The sequence below is a fragment of the Arachis ipaensis genome, chromosome B08, assembly GCF_000816755.2.
Source record: "Arachis ipaensis cultivar K30076 chromosome B08, Araip1.1, whole genome shotgun sequence".
In the NCBI taxonomy this organism is placed as follows: Eukaryota; Viridiplantae; Streptophyta; class Magnoliopsida; order Fabales; family Fabaceae; genus Arachis; species Arachis ipaensis.
Window position 1 is genome coordinate 12,934,709 of NC_029792.2, and position 20,287 is coordinate 12,954,995.

General features: G+C 35.7%; 4 protein-coding genes across 5 annotated transcripts; 3 read left to right on the plus strand and 1 right to left on the minus strand.

Moving 5' to 3' along the window:
- On the plus strand, window positions 930-4,031 carry LOC107610538 (phosphoenolpyruvate carboxylase 2). The gene is given in 9 exon segments (XM_016312584.2): window positions 930-982; window positions 1,173-1,287; window positions 1,927-2,321; window positions 2,437-2,521; window positions 2,711-2,933; window positions 3,126-3,229; window positions 3,334-3,421; window positions 3,591-3,788; window positions 3,967-4,031. Coding segments are annotated over 9 exon segments (1,326 nt in total).
- On the minus strand, window positions 5,467-10,584 carry LOC107612686 (pentatricopeptide repeat-containing protein At2g22070-like). Its single transcript, XM_021108906.1, is given in 4 exon segments — window positions 5,467-6,818; window positions 6,820-8,540; window positions 8,840-9,637; window positions 10,083-10,584. Coding segments are annotated over 2 exon segments (2,364 nt in total). The 5' UTR covers window positions 8,433-8,540; window positions 8,840-9,637; window positions 10,083-10,584; the 3' UTR covers window positions 5,467-6,067.
- On the plus strand, window positions 11,408-13,336 carry LOC107610539. The gene is made up of 3 exons (XM_016312585.2): window positions 11,408-11,440; window positions 12,028-12,484; window positions 13,090-13,336. The coding sequence occupies exons 1-3, from the start codon at window positions 11,408-11,410 to the stop codon at window positions 13,224-13,226; spliced, it is 627 nt and encodes a 208-aa protein (XP_016168071.1). The 3' UTR covers window positions 13,227-13,336.
- On the plus strand, window positions 14,814-18,323 carry LOC107612688 (protein CAJ1). 2 transcript variants are annotated; one of them, XM_016314392.2, is made up of 9 exons: window positions 14,814-15,289; window positions 15,637-15,765; window positions 15,841-15,970; window positions 16,289-16,409; window positions 16,888-16,969; window positions 17,049-17,102; window positions 17,469-17,507; window positions 17,807-17,906; window positions 18,014-18,323. In XM_016314392.2, the coding sequence occupies exons 1-4, from the start codon at window positions 15,026-15,028 to the stop codon at window positions 16,390-16,392; spliced, it is 627 nt and encodes a 208-aa protein (XP_016169878.1). In that variant the 5' UTR covers window positions 14,814-15,025; the 3' UTR covers window positions 16,393-16,409; window positions 16,888-16,969; window positions 17,049-17,102; window positions 17,469-17,507; window positions 17,807-17,906; window positions 18,014-18,323. The 2 variants fall into 2 exon arrangements, with proteins under 2 accessions (XP_016169878.1, XP_020964566.1); XM_021108907.1 differs by lacking the exon at window positions 16,888-16,969.

The following is a 20,287-nucleotide window of genomic DNA, read 5'->3' on the forward strand; positions in this document are numbered from 1 at the left end:
TAAAATATTTATAGGACTGAATTTGGGTGCATGTGGCTGATATTTGGGTGTGTCTAACTGATATTTGGGTGTATATCTCTGATATTTGGGTTTATTTTTTTATCTAATGACAGTATCTCTTTTTCATTGCAGTAAAATTGTAAAAATGGCAATCAAGAACCAAAGTGAAAAAAATACAATGTAAGTACAAATATATGTCTTAGAACAAATCAATTTTTCCGAATACAAATATATGTTATTTAAATGACTCTAATTTTACTTTTTTTACAGCAAACCAAAGACTTGAATTGTGCCACCAGATTATTAAGTGAAAATTTTAAAAATATGAGCGAGGCAAAGAAAGCGGTTGTTCGGAAATTAGGTTTTGGTGGACTGATGCACATCCCGCCATTGAGGGTGCATCACAAACTATTAAAGGAGTTGGCTAACTCCTTTAAATTAGGGAAAAACACACTCGAAACAAGTTACGGTTCCTTTAAAGTTATCCCCTGATACTAGATCCCTAAAACCCTAAACCCCTAAACCCTAAAACTCTAAACTCTAAACCCTCACTACAAGATAACCAGGATTTTGCTACGCTTTTAAAGCGTGACGAAAAGTGGAAAAAAGCGTTGCGATAGCTTTTCGCTATGCTTTTTGAGCAACCGGCACGCTTTTGAAAGGATCACATCTGCTAGCGTGCCGGTTGCTCTATCGCCACGTTTTTGGTGACCTATGACCACGTTTTTTTGTCGCCACGCTTTTATCTATTGCCACACTTTTAAGAGTGGCCATATGCAAGAAGATATGACTACGCTTTTAAAGCGTGCCAATAACTAGATACAGCTATGCTTTTGAAGCGTGACAACAACGAAAGATATGGCTACGCTTTTAAAGGGTGCCAATAGTTAGAGATATGGCTACGCTTTTAAAAGTGGCAATAGTGAGATATGGCGACGGTACAGCAGGAGCTGCTGCCTAGTAAAGGGACTGAATTGGAAAGGTTTTTTGTTCTTTGATCCATTCCCTTGCGCTTGAACTAAGGGGATTGATGTCACTAGGCTTAATGGAATAGGTTCCAAAGGCTATCTAGAGTCGAGTAAGTCCTAAAGGATATCGCATAGCAAGCCTCCCTTTCCACGCTTTAAAAGCGTGGCGATAGCGAGATATGACCACGCTTTTAAACCCTAAAGCGTGGTACCAAGGAAGGTTTCTGATGATGACAAGCTTGTTGAGTATGATGCTTTGTTGCTTGATCGATTCCTTGACATTCTTCGGGATTTGCATGGTGAAGATATCAGGCAAACGGTAATTCACCTCAATTTTCTATCAAGGACTTTACTTTTGGTTTAATTTTAGCTGATTTCTTAAAACCCCATTTCGAATTTCATGGAAAGATTAATCCTTGTTGGTGTTTGGACGTTTCCCTTTTGATTTGTATGGTAGTGTGTCCCTGGATTTGAGAAATTTTCACTTTTCCAATCTTTAGTTGACTATACAGTTTTCAAATTACTCTGTAGATTTTTGCTCTGTGTCACTATCATGGTAGTACTTCAATGTTTCAGCTGCATTTACTCGTAATTTTTCTTCAATTGTAGCAATTGGAATGCAACAGAAACGTTAATCTAGAACCAGGGGCCTTTACTCTTTTTTATTTTGTTTTAGAGTCATAAGTAAATGCAAACTCTTAAGTAAATAAATTCAGTTCCACTTTGATATGATGCACAAAATCTGCTCCTTTTTTTCTTTCCTGGTAATATTTTGATCTATTGACTCTAGAAAAGAGGGGAGAAGTTTAATATGCACAAGTACTCTCAAACATGTTACATACTAAGGATTGTCACTGACTCAAAAAGGGGAACCAAATATTCCGCTTTGTTTTGTAATTTTTTCTTTTTGTTATTTTCCTGTTGTGGCTTATAGTTTCAACAATTTGATGCTTAATAGGTTCAAGATTGTTATGAGCTTTCAGCTGAGTATGAAGGGAAGCATAAGACTGAGAAGTTGGAGGAACTTGGGAATATGCTAACTGGTCTTGATGCTGGGGATTCTATTGTCATTGCCAAATCATTTTCCCACATGCTTAATTTGGCTAACTTGGCAGAAGAAGTCCAAATTGCCTACCGAAGAAGGATTAAACTATTAAAGAAGGGCGATTTTGCTGATGAGAACTCTGCCATCACTGAATCTGACATTGAAGAAACCTTCAAGAGGCTTGTGACTGAACTGAAGAAGTTCCCACAGGAAGTGTTTGATGCTTTGAAGAACCAAACTGTAGATTTGGTCCTAACTGCTCATCCCACTCAGTCCATTCGTCGATCTCTGCTGCAAAAGCATGGAAGGTTTGTCACTGGACTCAGGAATAATTATAGTCCATTAACTGCGAATTTATCGTTTCAATTCACCAGAATCTGGAAATCATTGATCTCATTGGTAATCATTGTCCTCTTTTTTCAGGATAAGGAACTGTCTGACACAGTTGTATGCGAAAGACATAACACCGGATGATAAGCAGGAACTTGATGAGGCTCTCCAAAGAGAGGTGCATTCTTGATTCTGTGTACTGTTGTGCATTTGGGTTTCTTTTCTTATTTATTGTCAGCTGTGTATGATTTCTATTACCATTTCCCTTTGATATGTCAGTAAATTTTATGGTTTCAAATTTGTGGTTACATATATGTGGCTATGTTTATGGTAAAGCAATGGCTCTAAAGATGTTTCTCTCATGCAGATTCAAGCTGCATTTCGCACAGATGAAATTCGAAGTAGTCCTCCAACACCACAAGATGAGATGAGGGCAGGAATGAGCTACTTTCATGAGACAATATGGAAAGGTGTACCAAAGTTTTTGCGCCGTGTTGATACAGCTCTGAAGAACACCGGAATAAATGAGCGTGTCCCATACAATGCCCCTCTTATTCAATTCTCTTCTTGGATGGGAGGAGATCGTGATGGTACCTTACTTTTTTTCCCAAAAATTAGCACACAAACTTATTTCTCGTTAAATCTCAAACTTAATAATCTTTAAAATATTCATGTGGCATGGATTTAAAATATCTTCACCTCGTCCATGATGCTTCGCTATTTCTTTGTTTGTTTTTCTTGAGTTTTGATTCTCAGCTTCATATGTATAATGTCCATTACAGGTAACCCTAGGGTATCCCCTGAAGTTACAAGGGATGTGTGTTTGCTGGCTAGAATGATGGCTGCTAATTTATACTTCTCTCAGATAGAAGATCTCATGTTTGAGGTATCAAATATGCTGCTATTATAACAATGTATTTGGTATGTAATAATTTTGTGAAAGCATTAAAAGCATGATTCTTAAATTATTGATTCTATCTGCATTTTTAGCTGTCTATGTGGCACTGCAATGATGAGCTTCGTGTTCGTGCTGATGAACTCCATGTGTCCTCAAGGAGAGATGCAAAACATTACATTGGTATGTTCTACTTTTCTCTGAACTGCATAATGAACTATTGAAATCTTCATTGGAATCTACAAAACTGAACTGTTCACACCTATTGATTCATTTATAGTTGAATACTTGGCAAGTAAAATTCAGTTGCTCTTGAATGTCATTCATTGTAATAATTTCTTCATTCCTTCAGAATTTTGGAAGCAGATTCCTCCAAATGAGCCATATCGTGTTATTCTTGGTGATGTGAGGGACAAACTATACAATACACGCAAACGTGCTCGCTAGTTATTAGCCAATGGAACCTCTGACATCCCCGAAGAGACAACCTTCACAAATGTTGAGCAGGTATTGTCCTCAGAACAGCCCTATAAACTGCAATCACCTTATGGTCTGTAGTCACATACTGAGTTCCTTCTTTACCGTGGTACTTTCTAATTTTTGTGGACACTTATAATTACCTATATCATACATATTCTTTAGGTTTATCCACGGTGGTTTTGGAGCAGTAAATATTTATGTTGCTCCTTAAAATTGATTTCTTACGTTTTTTATTTCATTCTTTGCAGGAGCTTTGCTTACACAGTCCCTTTACAGGGCCACTTCTCTTCCTGTTGATGCAGTAGATGTCTAGAATCTCCAAACCACTCAAGTTTCCATAATTTTCTCATCATTAAATGGGGCACCATTGTAAGTAAAATTAAAGAAAACCCAGATGTAACTTAGTGTACGTAGTTCTAGGCACCCTTTTCTCTATGAAAATCACTTCGAACTTGACATGTTATGAAAAAGAGTCAGATGTAAATCATACACAGATTAACACAATCACATTAATATAAGCAAAATCTTCCCCTTGTGTTGCAACTCCATCTCCTAGTTAGAGGTACCTACTTATGAGATGCTATTGTTGTGAAATGCTTTCTTGTATGCTTGGTTCATAAAATGCTCTATTTGATATAATACAAGTTCTTATACATTCATAATTTTCTTCTTTCTTGTTAGTTTTTAATTTTCCCTAGTGTGAGTTGTATGCATACCTTATCCAGAATGTAGGGGAAAAATATCTTAGATTTTTATATATGCATGCACAAAGGTAGCTTGACCAACACCTACCTACTATTCTCCATTTTGATGGATAACGCCAAAGATCAGATGACCCCTCTGACAAATATTGTGGGGCAGTTTCAAAGGACAAAGCAACAAATTTGCGTGATGCTTGTTCACCCTTCTACAAAATATGAACACACAAACATAACAACGGCCATGTAGTTTTGCTGCTGCATATAACTAGTGGCCAACTTGGTAGGGTATATATACATACACATATTAATATAATAGGAAGGTCTAAGGTATAAATAGGTTAGGTCCCTATCCATTAAATGGCCACTTTATAAATGAGCCATCTAACTATTTTTTATATCAAAATTAGACATAAATATGAATACAATAAAGAAAAATACAGCAAAATGTAACACTGGTGATGAAGGAGGTTCAAACTCTCAATTTAGATCTTAAAGAAAAAGACATCTGAATGAGACAAGTCAAGATTATTTATAGAAGTAACTATGTATAACACATCAGCAACAATGAAAAATAATGTGATGGCGCACTGTTATTCTTGGATGATTATCTGTTGTCATTAATGCACACGCTGGAGAGGCAGGGTATGGTGTCCACCATTTTTACCACTAAAAGACTTCAATATGGCATGGCATTATAGGATAAGAGGAAGATATAAAAGGTTACGGCCATGTACACGAATGAAAGAAGAAATGCATCATAATTTATACACGTAGACAAATACTTTTATAATTCAACTTTAAAATAATGGCACTTTACAAGTGAATTGAACGGTAAATATAATAGAGATTAGGCAGTCGCTAGTTGGAAAACAAAAAGCAAAAGCTACGTACTATCAACACCGGCATAGCAGATCCATGATTGTGTAAAATAAAATATTGACTTGTCCATGATTTTAAGCAAAATTACATTGCTTAACGGATATATCTTCCAAGCTTTTATTAAAACTATCATGGACATATATTCATTATTCCAATGAATAACACAAATAACACATAAAATCAGCAACTTCTGTCAATTATGTTCTTGTACATTTCCATCTTACATATTACTCATTACTCTGCTTTACAGATATACTCTCGAGAAAGCATCACACCTACATATTTATGCTCGTCTTAATGTTCTTAATCTTGCTACAAACTACATTCCTATAGGATACATTTCCCTTAAGCCACTATGAGTAATACAATGATTAACTGTCATCAATATACCCCAAAAAAATAAAAAATGAAAGTCAATTAAAATAGGTGTGGATACTATGAACCAAAGCAGACCAGGTAAAGAGAGACCACCGAATTATCTGAACTGATTGATTCAAATCCAGGGTTATAGAAAATGTGCCGCCTCCAATTTGGTAAGATTAGACCTCAACTGCAAGATATCTTGACATGCATGAACAAGAACACAAGCATTTGATTGACTCAAGAAGCATTCTAGCACGCGTCCACTTGAAGTCAGACCTCAGGCAAACTCATCTAAAAAAGTGAATGATTTTAAGCTCCTGTGTACATTTTTATATTTTCAGTTTAATATATTTGTAAATTACTCCCCAGTTCTAGTCAGATTCTTCATGAAATTCCACTGTTTCTTCTACCAGTAATCCTGACATGAACATGAACCATCATTGAAATGATGAAAACGTGTGGAGTCTCTTACAATAATTTCTCTACCGACAAGCTTAGAGATATATTTTATAGCGGAATGACAGTCATTGCAGACTCTAAGGTTCTTCATGATCCTCAGTGTGGCATATCCTGGAGTATTTAACAAAGCAAATGCAATAGCGAGTTTTTCGCTATGGTGTCTAAGGATTTGTTCCTTCACTTCCTGGTCTAGATCATGCAAGACAGAATCAGTGTCTGGAATAAAGCCCATTTTCTTTATCTCCATCCATATTTTTGAAATCATTCTATATATTGCATCTCTTTGTGGATGAAGCCCATCTTCAACCCCAAAAATATGGACCTTGTTCTGGATTTGAACCCAGCTGATTCCTTGTTCCTTCTTTATTGCTCTGTCCTTCATGGATTTCCTAATCATAGCAGCATCTTTCCATCTTCCACAAGCTGAAAGCATATTAGCAAGTGCTGAGTAAGCCCCACTATTGTTGGGATCAAGAAGAAGCAAATTTTTCGCTGCCACTTTAGCTAAATCCACATTTTTATGAACCCTGCAAGAAGCCAAAAGTGAACCCCAAGCTATAACATCTGGTTCAACAGGCATGTTTTTTATAAAATGATATGCTTCTTCAAGCAATCCAGCACGCCCAAACAGGTCAATCATGCAAGCATAATGGCTAGAGGTAGGTTCAATGTGATGAATATTTTTCATTAAACTATTAACTCTTACCCTGTTGTACCAATCCCACGTGCGAACAAGCAGACAAGACACCAACATAAGTAATTTGGTCAGGCTCTATGTCAAGTTTTAGCATAGTGTCGAACAGTTCTACGGCATCTTTTCCAAAACCATGTTGAGCTAGAGCTATAATCATGCAAGTCCAAGTCAATTTATTCTTGTTAGAGCATATCTGTTTGAATACTTTCCTTGCATCTCTGATGCTTCCTGATCTTGAATACATAGTAATTAAAGCATTACCAACAGAAATTGATGATGCTTCTTGCAATCTTATGGCAGTTGCATGAAGCTGCTTACCGTGACCAAGAGAAGCCAAGCTTGAAAACACACTTAAAACCGCTGCTAAAGTATAGCTGTTTGGCTTTGGACCTTCTCTAACCATTTTCCTGAAGAGATCCAAAGCATCGCTAAGTAAACCATTCTGTACATAACCTACAATCATGGTTGTCCATGCAACTACATCTCGAAATTCTAGTGAGTCAAATATATCTCTTGCCGGGTTTATATCCCCAATTTTGACAAAGCCATCTAGTAGTGATGTGAATGATATAACATCAAGTTTTGAGATACCTGTAATATCTACAATCCTATGAGCAATTTCAATGCCACCAGCCTTTGCATACATTAAGATCAGAGCATTTCTCACGGCTCCAGATATGTCTATATTAGCTCTTACCATGTACGCATGGATTTGTTTCCCAAGTTTCAAATTTTCAAGATTGGCACAAGCTGACAGAACACTTTCCAAGGTGTACTTATCTGGCTTTGAAGATGAACTGTTAAGCATAAGCGAAAAAATTTCAAGGGCTTTGACATCATGTCCTTGATGAGTATATCCTGTAATGATCGAATTCCAAGAGACAATGTCTGGATCCATCATTTCCTGAAAAAGGGCAAGTCCAAGGTCAAGTTGACCAAAATGCATATGCATCGAAATCATAGTATTCCAAGTTGATTTGTCTTTTAACCTCATCCGGTCAAACACAACCTTCGCCATTACTGAATCACCTGACTTTGCATACATGTTAAGAAGTGAATTGGCCACAGGAACAACACTGGATAATCCAAGTTTTACAATGAAGGAGTGAACCTTTCTACCAATATCCAGTGCTTCAGTTGCAGCACATGAAGCAAGAACATTGGTAAATGTGAACTGGGTTGGCGACACTCCACATGAAATCATCCTGAGAAACATATGAATGGCATTATCAAAATGACCCAACATGTTATACCCCACTATCATTGAAGTCCAGGAAACAGAATCGGGTTCAGGAATTTCATCAAACACTCGCTGTGCAGCTTCGAAGTTCCCCCTTTTGGCATATGCTGACAGAATGGTGTTCTAGGAGAAAATGGTCTTCAGCAGCATTTTAGCGAACACGCGGTGAACATCAGAGAAGGAACCAGTTTTAGCATAGAAATTGAGGAGATTGTTCATCAAGAAGACACCCAAGTGAAGGCCGTGTTTGATGATTCGAGCATGAACGGATCTTCTGACAAAAGGGTCTCTGGATTTGATAGCGGATTGGAGAACATCGGCGTATAAATCGGAATGGGAAGCATAAGAAGTAGTGCAGGGAGGTTTTGTGATCCCCATCAACACAAAGTGAGAGTGTTGAATTCAGCACCCGCATGAAGATGGAGGCTCTATTGGTGAAGTCGCGAAGAAGTTGGAGGAATTTAGAATTTAGATTCTGAAATCAACCTACAAATTATATCATGTGTTAGTTGGTTTATAAACTAACTTTAACTTCTGTCACAATTTTATTAAATTAAAGTCATATATGACGTGGTAATGAATTATTTTCTGGGCTATGCTACACATCCAAGTATTTTTTATCTAAGTTTTATCCAAGTTGGTCCAACACCAACAAAAACCACTCTCATTAAAAGAGCGTTATTACCAATGTTCTGAAAACCACTTTCATTAGAAGCAGCTTGTGAGTGACTATTGAAAGAAATGCCAATTCAAATAGTACAAAGTGTGAAGATATCAGATAATACCATGATATATTGAAAGAAACCCAATAAACAACACTATAATCGCTGTTCCAAGAAGTCCTGAGAGAATGCAAAGCTAAATTAAAAACAGTAAATACAGAAAGTAACATTTCAAAGAGAGATAACAAGTATATCAATACTCGATACTCTTAATTGTTATTATCCTATTCCGCAACATATGCAAGCTATAATGTACAAATACTTCGTTTCTATTCAAATATCTGTACCATAGGCATATCTACATCACATACTATTAAATTAAACTTGCTAATTGTGACTATAGTTTTGATAAAATGGCCCTATTTACATATTCCTATTTGTGCAAAATGGAAGGCAAGACTAGCTAGCTTTAATTCTCTTACAAGAAACTAGTATAAATTGGAAAACAACAATGATAAAGCCATGAAGTGATTCTATTAGTTCCTACTAAACAAAACAATTAGATCAAAACTAAGGGTGAATTTTCAGTATTAAGAAATTAACTGTGTCTCTTGAATCTCCAATTCAATTATGCCAACAATCCAAAGAGTTGACTTACTATACAATGAAGGAGTGCAGAAATAGAAGGAAAGATGAAGTGGTACCAGAGGGCAGAAAAAGAGTTAGTTTTCTTGTTCATGCGAGTGAGAGAATTGAGAAAGATGATCAACACAAAGCAAGTGAAGAGTGGGGAGTGAACATCCACAATTGAGAAAGATGATCAACACAGCAGAGCCACAAAACACACCACAGCACACCAGAACCCAGAACCCACAGCAGCAGCAGCACAGCCAGAAAATTAATAGCAGCACAAAATTAATACTACCAACAGCATTCAGCATTCAGCATTCAGCATTCAGCATTCAGCATTCAACATTCAACATTCAGCATTCAGCATTCAGCATTCAGCATTCAGCATTCAGCATTCAGCAACAAAAATTATCATTCAGCAACAAACAGTATTTGATTTGATTTCCATTTTTAACATTCAGCAACAAATATTACAAAACAGCAACAAATAATCCCTAATCACACTAAACCTGAAATCAATAAAGCTAAACAAAAAAATTTCAATAATGATTTGATTTCCATTTTTAGCAGCAACAAGAAAATTTCAACAAAAAATTCCGGAATTAAAAAAAAAGAGCAGCAGCACAAAATCAATTATTTGATTTCCATTAATCCATTCACAATTTCACATTCAAAAATCAGCAAACAGAGCATAAAAGAAAGAGAAGAACCGAAGAAGTGAAAGCAGTGCACTAACCTTCGATGGAGACATGAACGGCGACCGGCGAGACGGCGCCAAGCTACTCCAACCTCGAACAGAGAAGCCAGGGAGGACGGGGACAGGGGGAAGGAGGACGCCGAGCTACAAGAGAGGGCCTGGGCTACAAGAGAGGACGCGGAGGCGCCGACAGCACGGACGGCGGCGGCACTGTCTCAGAACCATTGCAGGGAGAACCTAGGGTTTTGGTTGGGTGATTTTGAACTTTGCTTGAGTTCAAAGATAGTGATTCACGAACAGGGGGTGTTGGGGGAAGGGGGTGAGTGAGTGAGGGCCAAGGTTCTGAAAACTGGCTGCTGCGCGATGGAGGGGAAGTGAGCGAGCACGAGGCGGTGGCTGTTCGAAGGAACGAAGACGGCGGCGGCACGAGACGGTGGCTGGACGGAGGTGAGCTCGATGAGATTGAGAGGATTGAGGAGCCTTCCCCCTGACTGAGTGTGTGTGCGAGACTGAGTTTTGGATTGCTGGTGATTGAAACGGCGACGTTTAGTTGCCTTCTCTAAAAACCAATCGGGTCATAGTTCAGTTCGACCAACCGATCTCCAATCGGTTTTTAAAATCTGCGGTTTTATCTATTGTTCGAATCGTTTTTTTGACGGTTCACGATTCGACTGGTCTGACCAACCAGTCCGAACAGATTTTCAGAACATTGGTATATATATTAAAAGGTAATACAACAAACGTCATTTTTCATTTTTTTTGAGAAACGAATTGTTTATTTAATTTTTTTTTTCTTTTTTGTGCATAATGATATATATCTGATATCATTATATACATGTCATGTTCAAAACAAATATACATCTCTTAAGAGACTATTTCTAAGGTTCAGAAAATCGAACCGGTCATTGAACCATTCTAGTTATTGATTTACTGGTTTAGTGGTTCAACCGATTCAACTGTGGTTCATTCGAAATAACCGTTTTATAGTAAAATAATATAAACTTTAAAATATCATCCAAACTAAAAGTACTACATCAACCACAATGTTGTAATCTCATCTAAATACAAACTTAAAAACTCAAATAAATAGCAAAGGAAACAATCAAACATGAAAGGCCAACATCAAAATTTGTCATCAATAATCAAAATCCGCAAAAATTTGCTCCAGATTTACCAACAACCTAATAACAGATATAGAAGATATAGTGAATGAAAATTCTGTGAGCAAAAATTTAAAGGCTGAGCTAAGGAGAGCTATGAAAATAGCAATAGAAGGCTAGAGAATAATGACGAAGGAGTTAGCCAAGCTAACCAAACTCACCCATCGGAGGTGCTAAAAGAAAGCAATATTGTTGTTCAGGACCATGAACTATTGGAGGAAGATCAAGATAACACCAGTAAGCTCCAACGCACAAGCTGTATAGGTAGTGAAGATCTTAACACAAGCAAGGAAACAAAGCACTAGACAATGGAGCAAGATGATGAGCATCTGAGAAAGATTAAACCGCGAAAATTAAATTTATTCATTATTATCATCTTTCAACAACACATGATTTCACAATTTAAAACCTTATTCACCAGCTTCTCTTCTAATTCATCTGAAATATGCACTTTACAGTATCCAAATACAACAACTCAATAATCTCAAGTTCTCAACTCTCAAGGACAGCAACAGGTATACAACAAAAAAAGGATATTAAAACGGATAGTGTTGTAATTAGTTCCACCAAAAGCTTAATTCTATTGAAACTAAGAATTAGTCGAAAATTTTCGGATATTCTTTTTGTCTTATGAATGCAACATCATTTTTTAGCATTAATTAACACAGATTGAAGTCTGAAATAATCAATGTTCTGAAAACAGGTTCGAATCGACCGGTCGAACCGATTGAACCGTAAACCAATGAGAATCACGGTTCGATTATATTCTAAAACCGTAAAAATTGAAAATCGGTTGAACCGCTAAACCGGCCGGTAACCGGTAGGTCGAACTGAACCGGGACCCGGCCGGTTTTCTTATTTTGCCCAAAAACGCCAAACGCAACCGTTTAGCATTCAGTAAAACACCCCCAACCCTACCAACCCTAACTCCCCCCAACTCTCCAACGGCGCAGCATACTTTCCCTCCCTCGTTCATCCCATCACCCTCGAGCTGGCCGTTCATCTCAACACCGACGAGCTCAATCCCTCCCTTTCGTTCAGCCGCCGGACTGCTCCTGACGCTGTCACCGGTTGGAGCTTCAAAGCTCACTCGGTCCCTCACTCAGCTAACGTCTCAGACTCTCAGCAGTGGAAGCACAGTCGCCGGGCTCGCCTCCTGCCTCCGTCGAGTAGCTCTGTTCCACTGTCACCGGCGCCATCTCTGTTCCTCCGTCGCAAGCTCTGTTCCTGCCTCCGTCGCCAGTTCTGTTCATGCCTCCGTCACCAGCTCTGTTCTTCTAGGTATTTTACTATTTTTTTTTAACAATAATTGTTGAATAATTATTGTTGAATAATCTCTGAACTTGTTATGGCCTTATGGGTTGAATAATTGTTAATTAATCTATGAATTCCTAGGTTGAATAATGGGTTGAATAATGGTTGAATATTGTTAATTAATAATTTTTAATTTGTGATTTACTGATTTTTCATTTTTCTTATTCAATTATTGTTGTCTGTGGTTTAAGATTGATAATTTGTAGTTCTATTGTCTTTAATTTCTATTTTGAATTTTAGTTTTTATAGTGATTGACTGATTTTGTTTGATTCTGTTATGGTTCTGCTTCTGTCTTTCGATGTTAATTTTTTTTTGTTGTATACCTGTTGCTGTCCTTGAGAGTTGAGAACCTGAGATTATTGAGTTGTTGTATTTGGATATTTGGATACTGTAAAGTGCATATTCCAGATGAATTAGAAGAGAAGCTGATGAATAAGGTTTTAAATTGTGAAATCATGTGTTGTTGAAAGATGATAATAATGAATAAATTTGATTTTCGCGGTTTAATCATTCTCAGATGCTCATCATCTTGCTCCATTGTCTAGTGCTTTGTTTCCTTGCTCGTGTTAAGATCTTCATTACCTATACAGCTTGTGCGTTGGAGCTTACTGGTGTTATCTTGATCTTCCTCCAATAGTTCATGGTCCTGAACAACAATATTGCTTTCTTCTGGCACCTCCGATGGGTGAGTTTGGTTGGCTTGGCTAACTCCTTCATCATTATTCTCTAGCCTTCTATTGCTATTTTGATAGCTCTCCTTAGCTCAGCCTTTAAATTTTTGCTCACAGGATTTTATTCACTATATCTTCTATATCTGTTATTAGGTTGTTGGTAAATCTGGAGCAAATTTTTGCGGATTTTGATTATTAATGACAAATTTTGATGTTGGCCTTTCATGTTTGATTGTTTCCTTTGCTATTTATTTGAGTTTTTAAGTTTGTATTTAGATGAGATTACAACATTGTGGTTGATGTAGTAATTTTAATTTGGATGATATTTTAAAGTTTATTATTTTACTATAAAACGGTTATTTCGAATGAACCACAGTTGAACCGGTTAAATTACTAAACCAATAAACTAATAATTAGAACGGTTTAATGACCGGTTCGGTTTTCTAAACCTTGAAATTATCATGATTATAATTTTATCTTTATGGGAGAAAAAGAGAGTATATGTATAATCCTCTAAAAGATAATATTATTTGATGAAATACTATAAAATATAAGCAATAACAAGTGTATTTTGAAATATTTTATCAAGAACTATTACTATTAGTCTTAGGGTAGCACAAGTGAATTTTTGTTTTTTAGGTTATTTTTAGAAGACTAAAATGTAAATTTACTATACCTTTTACAATATTGTTTGGGCCCCTCACATTTTGAACTCAAGAATTAGAAATGAAGTAAACCTCTCTTGAGCAACTAACTAAGATAAAGTAAATTAATGGTGCCTTAAAAAATAGACACAGATAAGTTGGGGCCAAAGATGAAGTGACAGTGACACCAATATATACCGGTGTTTATTTTGTTTATCCACTATCTTCTATTTCAACAATGATCTTCCCTTTACGCAACAAATGCAATTCAAAGAAAGATCTCTTTTGTTTGTTTGCCTTCAGCTTCAGCAACTATATCGGTTTAGATTGTCTCTTGCTTGAAGCAAGAACATAGACGCGAACCCTAGAAAACTCATTGAATTAGGGGCAAAAGAAAATAAATTAACAAAATAAATAGTTTCCAATCCAACCATTAATTAAAAATATATTTGGAAAAACATAATTATCAAGAGAGAGAGAGAAAAAATGAAAGAAGATAGCTGAAAGAACATGTATATTAGACTAGCACAAAAAATAAAATTTGGATTCTCTAAATTTTAAATTTTTATTTTAGAGAAAAAAATATAATTTTTTATTCTTAAATAGTTTTTTTTTTATATTTTTTTTGGTCCTATTTATAAAATAAATGATGATAAATCATATTTTACCTTCTAAAGTAAAATTCAAAATTTAGAGAATCTAAATCCAAAATGAATATATGTTATTTGTTTCACCAACTTTTCGATGTTAGAATATACAATTTAACTTATTAAAATTTTAAGTTAGAAAAAAAAAAAGACTACATATTTTTTAAAAATATATCATTCAAAAGTAATTTAGAAATCAATTAAATAGACACCAAAACAAAAAAAGAAATCAATTAAATGTAGGCGTAAATTACATTTTTAGCCCTTTTTCCTAAGTCATATTTCACGTTACTAAGGATGTCTTGTGGCTGCGGAAGTGCCATGTCAGCACATTCAGTATTCCCCTTTCCAATTTTTTTCTGCTCAAAATTTCTTCCACCTCAAAAAATTCCAAATAAATAAATAATAATTGCTTACTTATTTTTCTTTCTTCCAATTTCTTTTTTGTTCTTTTCTAAATTTTCATACTTTTGTTCAACCACTCCACCGTTTAAACAAGGTGGCTTCTTCTCACTGGAAAATTGTTCATTAGAAGAATCAAATGAATGATGGCTCAGTTGCTCTCTCCAGTGTATGCTGCTGAGGCTCTCAAAATCCAGAATCCTTCACTGAATTGGTGGTCAAGTTCTAGAAGCTCATGGCGCTTGCTTTCTAACAAGGTTGCAAGTTCTTGTAACTTTGTAACTCCACCACTTTGTGGCGGTGGCAAGAGAAGAGGTGGTGGTGGTGGCAGAGTTAGAGTTGCTGCTGAGGACTCAGTTTCTCGGAGTGAGTCTGTTGCTGATGATTATTATGCAGTTTTGGGCCTGGTAATGCATCAATCAAACTCTTCTAGAAAGTTCAAGTACTCACACATTTTGAAGGGGAAAAAAAAATAATAATTCAATTAAAATGTCTTAATGACTTTTAAGAGTTTTGCTTTAATTGTTATCCATGATCTCATTGATTTTGGTACTGTCCTATTAGAAAATCAATAGACTCTCTAGTGTATTATATTATATCTGTCGCTTTAGTCATTAGCCCACAAATTAGAAAATTCAAACTTAAGTATTGGAAGTTGCGTAATAATTGTTAAATTGGGTGGATTTTACTGAATCTTAAGCATGATTGATATATATATATAGTGTCTAATACTTGGTTGGTCCTTTGTTAATAGCTTCCAGATGCCACACCATCTCAGATCAAGAAGGCTTACTATGATTGCATGAAATCTTGCCACCCTGACTTGAGTGGCAATGATCTTGAGACTACGAATTTCTGCATGTTCATCAATGAAGTCTATGCAGTGAGTTCCATTTGTTTCTTCAATTGAGTTTGAGACAAATGTTATTGAGGTTCTATACCTTGTGCTTTTTATTAGGTGCTCAGCGATCCCGTCCAGCGCAAGGTTTATGATGAAATTCATGGATATTCTTTGACTTCAATGAATCCTTTTGTGGATGATTCTAGCCCCAAGGATCATGCTTTTGTTGATGAATTCAGCTGCATAGGTACTTTACTCTATATACAGTGTTACTGTGTTGTTTTTTATATTCATGTCAGCACCAAACACATTTCATATGCCCTTAATGTCTACCTATTTTACCTCTTTACAAACAAAGAAGAGCTGTGATTCTCTCTGTAACGATTCTTTTATAGAAAATTGTATTTAAAAATGTATTAGTAGGATTTATTCAAGTCATGCAAAAGGGACTACTTCCTGAGTGCAAAATGCTTTAAATAATATGCTTTATTTTTAGTGTAAGATGATGCTTCAGAGTCTCCAAAGATTTTCCATGTATGTAATTATGCTTCAAATCCTTCAACAGGCTGCAAAAATTGTACCAATGTAGCCCCTGATGTGTTTGCAATAGAGGAAGACTTTGGAAGAGCTAGGGTATATAGCCAATGTGGGAACCCTGAATTAGTTTAGCAGGCGATCGACAATTGGTATGTCTATGAACATCACTCCGATTGACAGTTGGTATGTCTATGAACATCACTCTAATAGACTATATTTATCGATCATTTCTAATATTATTGCACCTTTCTTGACCGTGCCTTGAACAAGATTACTTCTGGTGACAGTGAATGTAAGATTAAGTTCTTAGTCACAGGCTACATGATGAATGAACTCTCATGAATCAAGCTAATTACATTTTATGATATTCACTGTTTTCTAACAGCATAAAAAAATTATGAAACTGGCCATGTATTGATTTTATTGATGATAATTCCAATCCCAAACACACTTAAAAAATCCATGCCTCTGCCTATTAAAAGTTCACAGTTCCTTCCTTTTCCATTGGGATCTCAGATATTTGAGTATTAGAAGTTCTGGCATGGAAATGATATTTCTGTGTAGCAACTAAGCTAATCAAGATTACTAGAATTAATTTGACCATTTTTTTCTTTTGGGGTATTTTAGCCCTGTAGACTGCATTCATTGGACATCTGCTGCACAACTATCATTACTTGAAGATGAAATGCGTCGAATAGAAAGAGTCAACGTAAGGCCTATAAAGTAAAGTTTTTGTGTTAAGTGTTTGGTACACAATTTATGCACTGTGTCCCTTTGATCATGAGCAGGTAGCCCTAATGCTTTCAGGAATGGGAGGAGCATCATTTGATGTTTTCAGAATGGTAAGACTAGTGCATTGACAGTTAGATTATTTAAATATTCATAGGTTTTCCTGCCAACTTTTCATATTCATGCAATGGATAGTGCTGGGTTGATGTGATTTCTTCGGTTGAAACACAGCAGTGGTTGTCATATTCTGCTTAAATAATGAAAGAACATCATAACATGGATTGAGGAAGCATTTTTAGAATGTTATAATCTACAAGAACATTTCATTTTCCGTCCTGCAATCTGCACTAGATGCCTCTTTAAGTTTCAAACTTGGTTTCAGAGAAAATGTTTTATCTGAATGTTTAAGAGTTCGGGTTAATGCATGTTTTTATTAAGTTCTTTCCTCGTCTAACATGAGAAGCATGCACTTTTTACAGGCTAGTTCTCGATGGGAAAAGAGACAATCGAGAGTCTTGGTAAGTCTCAGTTTCGAAAATGATTATTTGAATAGACATCTTAGCTTTGATATGAATGAATTCAAGCATTCCAATTCATCCCAGCCCTATACAACTATACAAGTAACAAAAAGTTGTACATAATCTGGAATAGTATTCTTTTAACAGAGATGAAATGCTCTGCAATTTAAGATAATACAATAATTGATGAATAATACTGAATTCTTACAACCCTTGAAATTTCACTCCGGCTTCGTTATCTGTAATATGTGATGCACTTGAGTTGCCTCCAGAGTTGAATTGTCATGGATTTTTCGCAGGAACGAGCAAAAATGAGAATGATGAAGCAGCAACGTTCTGATAGAACAGACTCATACTGGGAAAATCTTTGGGGGAACCCGAAAGACTATGAAAGTTCAGGTATGGAAAATGAGAAATTACCAAAAATTTGTACACTCTGAAATGCTATAGATTATGTTAGACTGTAATCCTACTTAGTCATTGAAATGGAAACCGTTATTTTGCAGAAGAGGAAGTTAAAGAAAGAGCAAAAAGAGCTGCCGCAGCGGCACGAAGATGGAGGGAGTACTCTAGAAAAGGTGTTGATAAGCCTCCCACATTCAAACTTCCAGAGGCAAGTTCAGGGAAGGACAGTTGATCAGTACTTTCAGTATACCTTCTTATGTCATTCAATCCAATGTAATATGTAATTAATTCATTTGTTGCATGGTTGTGAAACAACAATTTGTATATGTATAATTAAGATAAGAAGATGAATTCATGAAGATATAGATGATTTAGAGTAATATACATGGGAAAGCTAGATTTATATAGTTATTTTGCAGTGTTCTCAGACAACGGCATTTGTGTTTATTTTTTTTAATTTTGGGTAAATTATAATTTATTCTGTGGGAATTGGGATTAACATGATTGATAATCAGAGATGGTGAGGAAACAATGCAAAACTGATGAGGGAATGACACATGGTATATCTTAGACTGGCATGTCATTAATACTTCAGCATGTTGTGATAAGAATGGGACGTGGATGCCCATTCCCATGCAGTACTCACATTCTCAAAGAAGGAATAATAATTAATAAATGTTGAAATTGATCCCCCTCGTACATGTATAAATAGAGGCCTTTGTCTCCGAGAAAAGTAAGCAAGCAATAACAAAATACTATTCTCCCTTCCTTTTCATACAAATAAAATAATCCTATTTTATGCTGCAATCAAATACGAAGGAAAAAGAATTATGTTCAAAAGAGAGGATCTCACCAGAAGTGGGACAAAGAAAAGAATATCGGGCAGAATAAATCAACCGAGGAAAAGTGTTTCCGCTGTGGTGGAAAGGGTCATTGGTCACGTACCTGTCGTACCCCAAGGCACCTAGTCGATCTTTACCAGGCATCTTTGAAAAAGAACGACAAAGGAAAGGAAACAAATTTTGTTTCAAATGATGCTGAGAACTCCACCACTCATTATGATGTATCTTATTTCTTTGAGGACCCTGAAGGAAATATTGGCCATTTGATCAATGATGAAATAGTTTAATGTGTGAAATTGTGAAGTATTTATGTAAATAAATAATGTAAAAAAAATTTATTGTTAAAGTTTTATTTTCTATGTATTTAAGTTTCAAATGTAATGTACATAAATAATGATTGCTGGTGAATTTACTTCTTAAGCTTTTGATGCTTATTGTATGGCTAATGGAATAAGTGTTGAACATCCAGTAGCTTATGTTCACACACAAAATGGGTTAGCAGAATCACTTATTAAGCGTCTCCAATTAATTGCTAGACCCTTGCTTATGAGAACAAATCTCCCAACCTCGGTTTGGGGGCATGCAGTGTTACATGCTGCAGCACTTATTCGTTTGAGGCCAACGAGTTACCATCAGTTCTCTCCTATGCAATTAGCTTTTGGCCAGCAGCCAAATGTTTCCCATTTAAGAATATTTGGGTGTGCGATATATAAAGGGAGATCTCAAACAGGATATCTGTTTACATATGGTGGAACAGCTATATCATGGAGGTCCACGAAACAGACGATAGTAGCAACCTCCTCTAATCATGCTGAAATACTGGCGATTCATGAAGCTAGTCGCGAGTGTTTTTGGCTGAGAAGTCTAATTCAATATATTTTGTCATCATGTGGACTAATTGATCATAAGATAGCTCCAACTGTCCTGATTGAAGATAATACAGCATGCATTGCTCAACTTAAGGGTGGATACATCAAATATTATTATTAAGTTAAATGTATTAAATTATTTAACAATTTTAACTATTATTTTTATATAAAGATATCTGTATATAAATTTTCATCATATTAAAACATATTTTCTGCATTAAAAAAAATTAACAAATTAAATATCACAAATATCTTTAAATTTTTTCAAAAACTTAAAAAAAAGGTATACTTATTCTTTTTATTACAATGAACGGGCCTTTTCACACGTGTTCTTGTTGGTTGATTGTTCAATGTCAACATGATTATTAGAGATAGTGTCTCTAGTATAAGAGTTGACTATAATATTTTGTACCAGGAATTGGTCGGAAGACTCGGAGATTCTTAAAGCATTTTTCAGTTTTTCCCAATTAAAAAGTTTCATGTTGTTAATATTTCATGTATTAATTGACTATGTACCATCAAATCCCTGGTTTTCAAAGTTTGTGTGTTTTTCACTTTTTTGTTCAATAATTTTCATATTGAATATACTAAAAATTTAATTTATAAGCTAGACTAAGTCCAAAAAAATAAATTATTATTATATAATGTACTTAAAATGTTAGAT

Coding starts and splice junctions, on each gene's coding strand:
- LOC107610539 (XM_016312585.2), top strand. CDS start 11,408: ATGAACTATTGGAGGAAGATCAAGATAACACCA. Junction 11,441..12,027: donor GGAAGATCAAGATAACACCA/GTAAGCTCCAAC, acceptor GGTAACCGGTAG/GTCGAACTGAACCGGGACCC. Junction 12,485..13,089: donor CACCAGCTCTGTTCTTCTAG/GTATTTTACTAT, acceptor GCTCGTGTTAAG/ATCTTCATTACCTATACAGC.
- LOC107612688 (XM_016314392.2), top strand. CDS start 15,026: ATGATGGCTCAGTTGCTCTCTCCAGTGTATGCTGCTGAGGCTCTCAAA. Junction 15,290..15,636: donor ATTATGCAGTTTTGGGCCTG/GTAATGCATCAA, acceptor CTTTGTTAATAG/CTTCCAGATGCCACACCATC. Junction 15,766..15,840: donor TCATCAATGAAGTCTATGCA/GTGAGTTCCATT, acceptor GCTTTTTATTAG/GTGCTCAGCGATCCCGTCCA.